At 31.4% G+C, this 11965-nt stretch overlaps 1 protein-coding gene across 1 annotated transcript; it reads left to right on the forward strand.

Annotated features, from left to right (window-relative positions):
* The first annotated feature begins 7282 nt into the window (after window positions 1-7282).
* On the forward strand, window positions 7283-9372 carry LOC146935911 (G2/mitotic-specific cyclin S13-7-like). Its single transcript, XM_085749117.1, has one exon. The coding sequence runs from the start codon at window positions 8428-8430 to the stop codon at window positions 9370-9372; it is 945 nt and encodes a 314-aa protein (XP_085605243.1). The 5' UTR covers window positions 7283-8427.
* Window positions 9373-11965: the final 2593 nt, after the last annotated feature.

Below are 11965 nucleotides of genomic sequence, written 5' to 3' on the forward strand. Positions count from 1 at the left end.
AGCTTCTAGTGAAATGACTTCTGATGAGGCAGCTTCTGATGATGCAGCTTCTGCAGCTTCTGATGATGCAACTTCTGATGATGTGGCTTCTGGACCTCTTGTCTTCAGGAGCACTATTCTTCAGGAGCGCTTTTACTATCTTCAGGAGCAGCTTGACTTCAGGAGCTCTTTCCACTTTCAGGAGCGTATTGCCTTCAGAATTGTCTAAGCTTCATCTTCTTTTGCTCTTTATTTGCTCATTCAGAACCAATTAATGATGTAACATTTTAACTGTGGTCCTGTACACTTGAACAAATATTAGCTAGTCCAATTTACAATTTTTAATACCTTGTTATCATCAAAACTCTTTAAGGTCCATTGTTAAACACATTTTGTTCCAACATAGTAAACCCTTAGGTGTAAATATCACTTTTCAAATAGCATTTAAAAATAAAGCGCGCGCGTAGAAAGTAAAGACGGTTCCTATAGGATACTATAGTCGTTATGTCTGCCTAACACCTTCCCGTAGCGAAAACAACTCTCGGACCTCGATTCTCAAGGGTTTTGCTTATTTTTTCCCTTCCCAAGAAAAAATGAGATATCAACGGTTAAAAAGGTTCAAACGTAATCAATGTTTGACACCCGAAAACCAAGATAAAACATATACAACGGCTCTTTCTTCTCCAAATCTATAAAATTGGAACTCTAATTTTACAATTTGTCAGCTAGAGTCCAAAATCCCCAAAATTTCTTCCATTAATTGATGACAACGTTCTTCCCCAATTCTAAAAACTTGAAAACCTAATTTTATTTGATTGAATCTCAAATCCAAAAATTCCCAAAATTTCTTCAAGCTTTGGTGTTCAGGTTGAATCGAAAATGATGGATGGTGGGCATATGGGCAAAAACAGTTATCAAAGTCGGTCTTCATCTTCAAGCTCTATGTTTAATTGTGATGTGAGAGTATTTGAATGTTGGTGTCCAGAATTTGAGCTTCCGCTGATTAAGTATTAAGTATTTGATAGTCATAATTTGTTTGTTTGTGTTGTTTAACATTCTACTCTATTGTACTAGGTGTGTGTAATGTTGTAATGAAAAGAGGTCGAAGATGAATGAATGCAACCTTTTTGTCAAAATATTTCCATCAAATTGGTCCTTAAAATATTTGTCTATGTATCAAATCGATCCCTACATTATATAAAAATACCATCAAATAAGTCCTTGAATTTGTTAAACATATGCCAACGTGATCCTTGATGCATATATGTGCATAACAAAGTAAAAAAGCAAAGAGACATAGTTTGATTCTTGAAAATACCATCAAATAAGCCATAATTAAGTCATTGCACTACAAGTGCATGAATATTACATATGCAAAAAGCAACCCAACTATGTGGCATTAACAAGTCATAATAAGTCATACATTCCATGTTCTTAAATATTACATAGCCAAAAAGAAACCCAACTAAGGGGATAATTTAAACAAGTCCAAAAACATAATTTAAATAGGCATCATTGAATCACTTTTTAAAAAATCTTGGGATTGGGATAAACTCTATGATGGTCTAAATTTTTGTAAAGGTTACTTATTGTATTTCTAAATTCAGGGAATAATAGAGAGGGTGATAATTTAAAGATCAATAAAGGTTTAGATATCAAATTCAAGTTATTAAAGCTTTGGATCTCATAATAAGTTTATACAGATAAGAAATAAGGGATAGATTGTCCCTCTTATTCTGAATGTAAGTAAATCATTGTACTGTTCCCTTAATGGCATGGATTTGATTGCCTTACTTTTGAAATGAGTTGAACTATTTATTAGGTTATTTATGTTAGACTATTATTTATATTAGACTCTGCTACATGCTAGACCAACATTGTTTGACTGTACTTAACATTGTGTCTATTTTTTATTTTATTTTTTGAGATGTGTCTATTTCTTGTTATGTCAAACTTTTGTATGATTAATTAATGGGGAAATTTTACGTTTTTATATCTTTTTCATTGAGTTTAACAGAGGGGAGGTTTATTGAATGCTTCGAAGAAAGAAATTTTATTTTGTTTGCCAAGTGATGATGGAAGGACCGGGTAAAAAAGGGGCAAAATTGGAAGGAATGTGAGGATGAAAGGAATGGGTAAAAAGGGGTCAAATTGGATGAAAAAAAAAAATTGAAAATGAAAAGTTAAAACTGAAATTTATTGCGTTTCCAATAAATTGGTCGTTGTACACGTGGCTCCCTTGACACACAACACAACAGAGCATGCACAAATTGGGGGACGAATTTGGGTGGTCCTTGCAAATTCAAGGAACAATTTGGGTATTTACTTAAATTTTAATACTTATTTATTCTTTTAGTTGTTTTTTTTTGTGGTGTTCGAGGTTCGAACCTCAGACCTTACATATATTATGCATTGTCCTTACCAACTGAACTAAGCTCACGGAGACATTCTTTTAGTAGTGTACATATTGCATTAATATATTTGTTGTTGGTTTTTAATCTTATATATATTGCATTAATTAATCTATATTCTTACTACTTCATATATTTCGAACATAATCGATCATTTTTATTCTGCAAAGTAATTTTTTTAATACATTTTATGATATATTTTGCATCAAACCTAGGGATAGCAAAAATACCCATGCCCACAGGTAAAATCCGTCACGGACACGTAGCGGGTAGCTAAACGGGTATCCATGAGTATAATAAATGGGTATTTAATTACACATTATTATATGGATACGGACACAGATTTGTTTGTACTCGTACCCACGGGTACCCATACCCGATAATAAATTAATTAAATTATTAAAATATCCTCATGATTTTTCTTATTTGATTTTTTCCCTCTCCTTCCTCAATTATAGTTTTCATTTTGTTATTTTCTAGGTTTATGGTTTCTTTTATATGTTTCTATTGTGCAAAAAGGTCAGTAGTTTTGTTATTGTCCTTCGTCTAATTGACTCATGATATTTCCCTCTCATTCCTCTGTTATTTGGATTTTTATTTAGAGATTTATATGTTTTTGTTTTAGAAATTGGAAAGTCAAGTGAAGTTATTGAAGTTTGGAATGTATTATGTTTTTATTTCATTTTTATTTGTATGATTTATGAAATAGTTTGGAATGCATTATGTTTTTATTTCATTTTTATTTGTATGATTTATGAAATTTTGAATGGATATTATGTATTGATCTTTAAAAGTTAAGTTTTTTGGTAATTAAAGCAAAGTTACTTTTGTACTAAAAAAATAAATAAATTTAAAAATCCACGGGTACCCATGAGGGTATGGGTAACATATTTATCCAACGGGACGGGGACAAATATCATACTATCCGTACCCATGGATACCTATTGACATCCCTAAATTCAAACCTATTATTTTACTGTGTACTAGAACATCGACCCGTGCAACGCACGGGTCCAACCAACGAAGAAAAACGATGAATAAGTTATATCGTCTAATTGGGTTGTAATTTAATACTTCCATAAGGAATATGATGTATTACATAATTAGTATTAAGTTGACATCGTTAGAGTGTGACATCATTAAAGTACAAATAAGAGACATGAACAATTTATGCAAACACGTTCTTGAATTTACATGGACAATTTACAAAGCAAATTTTTACTACATTAGAATATATAACTACCTTTGATTTTTATAAACTCTAAATGGGAATGAAGATAGTGGAGGTCAGATGTTTGCGACATGCTAACCTCTAAGGCTTAAGAGAGGTTACACGTTCATTCAACATTATGTTACTTAAAATAAATGGTTTCAAACATATACATTCAATCATAGTCAGGTGTGCTTTACCATATGACCAACTAACTTACATTAAAAAAGGATAACTAATGATAGAAAAGTATCTTGGCCATTTTCGGATTGAAATTCCATATGGATGCATGTTAAAATCATAAAATAAGTTGAACTTTTTAAAATTTGATCGTACTATTAATGTATCCAAACTGAGTTGAACTTGTTCAAATTTGAGTATTTTAAATCCTCTAAATTTATATGTAGGTGACTTGCTTATACTATATATTATGTGATGTCCGATAATTGTTAACTTGTAGCTTTGCTTCTATCTCAGCCTGTTTGATGTCTTATAACTTTGCTTCTATCTCTTAAAATCATAAAATAAGTTGAACTTATTTAAATTTGAGTATTAACGATGTATCCAAACTTTGTTTAACTTATTTAAATTTTGTTTACCCTATGTTAGCGCATAATTTTTTTTGTCTTTTATATTTTCTTCTAACACTATATCAGATGGAATAATTTGCAAATACACTATATTATACTGAATCAAAATAAAGGTGGACATATAACTTAACGCAAAAAAGACATATTCATTAGATTTTATGAGGATAAGGAAACATCTTACACGTTACTGAAAACATAAAACAAAAATACATCTCTAAATCATCATTGGTAAGTCTCAGATTATAAACAGAAACAACTTAAAAAAATATAAGAAAAATACGTAGAACTAACCATATCTGAATCTCGTGTAATACAATTAAAATTCGATTTTATCTACAACTTGAAAAACCCCAATTAGAAATTTCTAAAACATGGACTGACTCAAAGAAAATATGGTGTATCTATAATACCTCAAAAAAAAAAAACACACATTTCCTTGATTATGTTGACCCGTGAGAGGGTGAAGATGATTTCTGCTGAAGGGGTTAAGTTTTAATAATAAGAGATAAATGTGAGCATATGAATGACATTCATTGCGTGACAAAGAGTTAGAAGGTCAAATGTTAGAATTTATTGTGTGGTAAAAGAGTATTTAAAAGATTGATCTTAAAGAAGAAGGTCAAACAATTGCATTTAAATGAGGAGAATTTTTTTGGATTTGATGTGAATGAAATTCATTGCGTGACAAAGGGGTGAGAAGGTCAAATGTTAGAATTTATTGTGTGGTAAAGGAGCATTTAAATGATTGATCTTAAAGAAAAATGTCAAACAATTGCATTTAAATGAGGAGAGAATTTTCAGATTTGATATGAATGGTAAAAGTGCATTTAACGAATGACAAAGTAGTGAGAAGGTCAAATATGAGAATTCGAAATGCTTTAAGGACATTTAAATGAGAAATTCAAACAATTGAATTTGAAATGAATGACATTTATTGCATGACAAAGGGGTGAGGAGGTCAAATCTGCGAATTTATTGCGTTGAAATGGGAGGGAAAAAACTAGGTAAAAATTAGGGTTTGCTTGACCAGACAAGCTTTAGAAACTCTGTGAATTTATTGCGTTGAAATGGGAGGGAAAAAACTAGGTAAAAATTAGGGTTAGGGATTGCTTGACCAGACAAGCTTTAGAAACAAAGATAATTTGACTTGAACCATATTATTTTAATTTGCAATATCGTTTATTTTTTTTTGAAAAATTATTTAATGCATTTCTTTTATTTGAACCGTGTTTATTTTTTTGAAACCATATTATTGAAAATTTGCAACCATATTACCTTATTTTCCAACAGTGTTCTATTATTGAAATGTTGCAACCATATTATTTTATTTTCCAAACAACCGTGTCCTTAAATGAAATGAATTGCCAAACAACCTGAATTTAAACGAATTTATGGTATGTATTAAGGGTTTAAATGAAATGAATTGCAAAAAAACCTGAATTTAAATGTATTTATGGCGTGTATTAAGGATGAGGAGGTCAAACCTAGAATTAATGCGTTAGAAATGGGAGGGAAAATGCTAGGTTAATTTTAGGGTTAGGGTTTGCTTGACCTGACAAGCTTTAGTAAGATAGATTTGACTTGAACCATATTATTTTAAATTGCAATATCGTTTATTTTTTTTAAATTATTTAATGCATTTCTTTTATTTGAACGGGGTTTATTTTTTTGAAACCATATTATTGAAATTTTGCAACCATATTATCTTATTTTCCAACCGTGTTCTATTATTGAAATGTTGCAACCATATTATTTTATTTTCCAAACAACTTTGTCCTTAAATGAAATGAATTGCCAAACAACCTGAATTTAAATGAATTTATGGCGTGTATTAAGGGTTTAAATGAAATGAGTTGCCAAACAACCTGAATTTAAATGTATTTATAGCGTGTATTAAGGGTGAGGAGGTCAAACCTGGAATTAATGCGTTAGAAACAGGAGGGAAAATGCTAGGTTAATTTTAGGGTTAGGGTTAGCTTGACCTGAAAAGCTTTAGTAAGTAAGATTTAAATGTATTTATGACGTGTATTAAGGGTGAGGAGGTCAAACCTGGAATTAATGCGTTAGAAATAGGAGGGAAAATGCTAGGTTAATTTTAGGTTACAAGGTTAACTTGACCTGACAAGCTTTAGTAAGTAAGATTAATGCGTTAGAAATGAGAGGGAAAATGCTAGGTTAATTTTAGGGTTAGGGTTTGCTTGACCTGACAAGCTTTAGTAAGTAAGATTTGACTTGAACCATATTATTTTAAATTGCAATATCGTTTATTTTTTTAAATTATTTAATGCATTTCTTTTATTTGAACGGTGTTTATTTTTTTGAAACCATATTATTGAAATTTTGCAACCATATTATCTTATTTTCCAACCGTGTTCTATTATTGAAATGTTGCAACCATATTATTTTATTTTCCAAACAACTGTGTCCTTAAATGAAATGAATTGCAAGACAACCTGAATTTAAATGAATTTATGGCGTGTATTAAGGGTTTAAATGAAATGAATTGCCAAACAACCTGAATTTAAATGTATTTATGGCGTGTATTAAGGGTGAGGAGGTCAAACCTGGAATTAATGCGTTAGAAACATGAGGGAAAATGCTAGGTTAATTTTAGGGTTAGGGTTAGCTTGACCTGACAAGCTTTAGTAAGTAAGATTTAAATGTATTTATGGCGTGTATTAAGGGTGAGGAGGTCAAACCTGGAATTAATGCGTTAGAAATAGGAGGGAAAATGCTAGGTTAATTTTAGGGTTAGTGTTAGCTTGACCTGGCAAGCTTTAGTAAGTAAGATGTAATACTAATATTAATACAAAAATACATGCTGCATTTTGGATATCCAAAAAACGATGCAAATAAAACTGAACATATTTAGATCGGATAAGATTTTTTAATATATCAAAATCGAACCGAACCGCATGTAATTTTTATTTTGGATTAGATGATTTTTTTTACCTCAAAAAGGATCTAAATCGCATCGCGAATATCCCCAATGCCAACTGTTCTATGTTGACGAGGACAAAGAAATTTCCATTGTTTAATTTGAGAGGAGAAAATTTACATTGTTTTTGAAAGAAAAATTTACATTGTTTTTTTTCTTTATTTTTATTTTTATTTTTGACAAAAATAAATGATATTCATTCATTCAAATTGATAGAGTACATCGATACAATGAAAATTCGCCGAAAACAAAAAGGATGAATATGTGAACATACTTACAACATCCATGTTAATAGCATAAAATGACAAAGTAATAAAGCCTACACATATGACTATATTTAAATCACCGGAATGCCCATGTCTCCGGATCTGCAACATTGATAACTCCAAAGTCATTGATTTGATCTGCACTGGATCGAAGCTGATCTAACAATCTGAATCGAACAAATACCTGAACGAAACAAAAAAGACAAACAACGTCGCACAAAGACGACGAACAAAACAACGTCGCACAAAGACGACAAAGTCACGAAAGAAAAAACGAATTAGATGTGAAAATCACTTATTTCAATAAAAGGGAAATAGAAAAAACGAGTTAGAAGGGTGATTTTGGGTCAAAAATTGACCCTAAATCACCCCTATTTAGTGGATGAAGGTGAAGAAATTAGGATTTTGGTAACGGCTCCAAGAGAGAAGGGGAAGAGAGAAAAATTTAGATTGTTAACAAGCCATAAATTATCTCTTGTATGCCTTTTAATCTTTTGTATGCTTTTTAATGTAAGTATGACTTAAATCTAATTTTTAATTGCATAAATTTTATTTTGAACCAAAACCTGATCTTTAAAAAAATAAAATAACATCACATGACTTTTTCTAACTCACGTTTTTTCCGGAATATTTAGCTGAGTGTTTATTGCCAACGTATATAGGTTCAATCATTAGCTTCCAGGAAGGTTCGTGAAATACCACACCACAACCAACGGTATAAAAAAAACCCTAAATCTTTTCTATAAAATAAAAATAACATCACATAACCAACGGTAAAAAAAAAACCCTAAATCTTTTCTATAAAAATAACATCACATGACTTTTTTCTAACTCTCTCTTACGGTTTTTTCGGAATATTTAGTTGAGAGTTTAATGCCACTGTATATGTGTTCAATCATTCTCTTCTAGGAAGGTTCCTAAAATACCACAACCAAGTACCAACGGTAAAAAAAAAAACCTAAATCTTTATTATAAATACACATGCTTGTTCACCTTTGAACACCCGAAACATCATTCTTATTCTCCCTTTTTCATGTTTCTTCCAGCACTATTATTCTTTCTCTCAATCTCAATAATCAAGATGCTTTGTTTTCGCTCTTATTCCGTAGCTGTTAAGGAAGATTGTTACCGTATTCACCACTCTACAAATCACAACCACGATGAAGAAAAGTTAAGTTGGAGTGGCTATGAAGATGATTTCTACCAATTCCATCATCTTGAAGAGTGTCAGATTAACACCATCTCAAAAGGGTGTAAGGTAGATTGTGAAATGAGAAAAAACGTGGTAGATTTTTTGATTGACACACACTATGGTCTTGAACTTGCACCAGAAACCCTTTACCTATCTGTCAACATTCTTGATCGGTTTCTTTTCAAATCCAATTTTGAAGCAATAACAAAGAAGAAAATTGAATTTCTCGGCCTCGCCTCATTGCTAATAGCTTCCAAGTACGAAGAAAGAGGTAAACTTGGTGTTTATGAGTTGGAATATATAACACAATATTCTTGTACTTTAGATGAAATATGTGATACGGAGCATGTTATACTGCAAAAGCTTGATTGGGTTTTAACAGTTCCAACACCTTATGTATTTCTTGTCAGAAACATTAAGGCGTGTCTTTTATCTGACGAGGACAAAATCATGGAGAATATGGTTATTTTCTTTTCTGAGCTCAGTTTGACACATTATCCAATTGTGTGTGACTATAAACCTTCTATAATTGCTGCTTCTGCTGTGTATTGTGCAAGAATTGTTCTTAAAAGATACCCGTTTTGGAGCAAGGCTTTGAAGATCTGCACAAGGTACTCAGAGAAGAAGTTAAGGTCTTGTGCTAAGGTTATGATGAAATTGTGCAATGAAACTTGTAGAGATGGAAGCATGGATGTTTTTAGCAAATTTTCAAGTCCAGATTATTTTAAGGTTGCATGTGTTGCTCAACAAGAGTTCTCGAACAATTGTTTTAATCCTAGAATTTAACATTGTTCTTTTAGGTTTATAAAGTGTTTGTAACATGTTTTTGTAATTTTTTCTTCATTTAATGTAGAAAGTTCTGTACCAATTTATGGGAATTTGTTGATTCTTTTAGTCCCTGCTCTATTTCGTTCTGTGTTTTAGTTTTAAGGAGAGTTACATATATCTGACAACGTGAATATATCTGACATTCACATCACTTTTACCAAACCCACATCTCATTCCTGTGATAACAAGTCTGCAATACATTTAGCCCACAATCCAACCTTCCATGAACGTACCAAGCACATAGAAATTGATTGTCACCTTATTCGAGAGAAAATTGAACGTTGCCTCATCAAATTATTCCCAATATCTTTCTACTGCCCAGATTGCAGATATGCTCACAAAACCACTTTTCAAACCCGCGTTTGAAACTTTCTTGTATCCAAGCTTGGCCTCATCAACCTGCATAGTCCAGCTTGTGGGGGAGTATCAAATATACAAAATTAGGATTATTGATTGTATTAGATGTATTTTGTTACCTTTATGTTGGGTTGTTTGTTACTTTGTTAGGCTTTTTCCTATTTGTAGTTAATTAGTTTGACCCCTTTTGCCTTATATAAGCCCACTAGGTACTTTAGATTTAATTAATCAATTTGTAAAACAATATTACTTTTGATTCAATGAAAAGATCCTTCCGTTTTTACCCAGAAATATTTTTCTGGTTTTCTTACTTCAATAAAAGTTGCGTGAAGAATTTAATTGAATTGCAAAACGACGCTCTTGATAGGAAACCCTAGCAGAGCGTTCGTTTTCTTTCCTAAACCAAAGCAAAAGCAGCTGAGTAGAATGTCAAACACCAAAAACCAAAGCAAAACACCTCTTAGTTTCCATCCTTCATCTATCATCATCTTCAATAGCACCTCTATTTGAAACCTAACTTTTTTCGATTCCTTTGTTGCTTTTGAGGTATTAATTTTTGTTTTGTTTCAAAAAATTATCAATTTTTTTTCTTCCAAATTTGCACAACTTAGAAAAATATTTTCTCAGTTTTTCCCTAGGGGTTGTAACCAAGGTTATCAAAATCGGGACTTTACTTCAAGTCGAAAGGGAGTAGCAAAATCGGGACTCGTAAAATCGCAATCAAAATCGAAGGATTTTACTCAGGGACTTTTGTAGAATCGATATAGGATAGCAAAGTCGGGACTCGTAAAATCGCAATCAAAATCGAGAATTCTACCAAAAAAAAAAGTTAAATATATGTTATAAATTGCATATACATAAATGACTAAAGTTCAAAGTTCACAAAATACATATACATAAATGACTCAAAGCCTAGATGCAAATATTCTTTAGTAGTCATAATAATGGTAAATAATCTAAACAAAATACTTAAAGGCAAATCCTAAATGCCCGTGTAACTATTGAGGAAGTGTGGGGGAAGTGAAAGAATGAAATTTTTTGGCCTTTTGGGTATTTATAGAACCGGGTCATGGATTCAAATCGGGTCAATTTACGAACCGGGTCAAAAATTGACCCTTATCAAAAAATGAACAAAATCCTTCAAAATCCATCAAAATCCTGCGATTTTGAACGAATTTCACGATTTTATGCGATTTTGTGCGATTTTGATAGGATTTTGTCTGTTTTTGGGACTTTGCTATGGATTTGAGTCGTTGAAGCTACGCAAAGTCGCAAAAACCAGGATTTTGGGACTTAAGTCGCGTTTTTGATAACAATGGTTGTAACATTCATGTATTGAGATTTTGAATTTGTTGGTTTTGGAATTTTTTTCTAGAATTTTTGTTGCTCTCGCATGATGTCGTCGCAGAAGCATGAACATCTAGAAACTGGAAAGTGTATTTGATTTTTTTTCTATAAATTTTTTAATATCAATTTTAAGTATCATATTTTTTATATTTTCACAAATTTATATTTCATGCTTACATCATACTCAAATATTTTATAGAACTTTGTTTTCCATGTTCTCTGTTTTTCAAACTACTTTGTATAACTAACATGAAAAAACTAACAAGAGATGGATGATCCCAGCGGCGGTGAGGAACAATGAGTTAGGTGTGACTAGTGTCTAGGGTTCTTTATAGAGTGAGTTACGGAGTATTTTATGGCGGCCTTTAGTTTTGAGCTTAATCATAAGTGTGTGTGAGAAGGGATAATATTACTAAAATGGGGAGTGAGGTTAGCATCGGTTCGGTTCGGTTTTAAACCAAACCAAACAAGGTCGGATACTTTTTTGGTTTGGAATTTCGGTTTCATTGGTTTTGTCCGAACCATTTACACCTCTAATTATACACGATTGAGTTTGAAATATGGATTTCACACTTATTCACTTTATAGATGAATTTGTAACCACTAGATTACTTACAAAAAACAATTGATTTTTATTTTACTTTTGCAAAAATTAATTGAATCTGGAATGTAAAATAAGCTTGGTTTATTATTTTGAGTAAAGAAATTATTGTGATTATCATTAAATTTAACATTCTTTGTTTTAAAATGAATTGTTAACATGTGGTTGAATCAGTCATTTTAAACACTATCTATGGTTGAAATGAAAGAACATTAATACTATTTTTTTTAAGATAGATGTAATTAA

The sequence above is a fragment of the Medicago sativa genome, chromosome 3, assembly GCF_051527215.1.
Source record: "Medicago sativa cultivar Bolivia chromosome 3, Bolivia_mono, whole genome shotgun sequence".
Taxonomy (NCBI): domain Eukaryota; kingdom Viridiplantae; phylum Streptophyta; class Magnoliopsida; order Fabales; family Fabaceae; genus Medicago; species Medicago sativa.

Bases quoted from the DNA above. Each gene is read 5' to 3' on its own strand.
- LOC146935911 (XM_085749117.1), top strand. From the start codon at position 8,428: ATGTTTCTTCCAGCACTATTATTCTTTCTCTCAATCTCAATAATCAAG.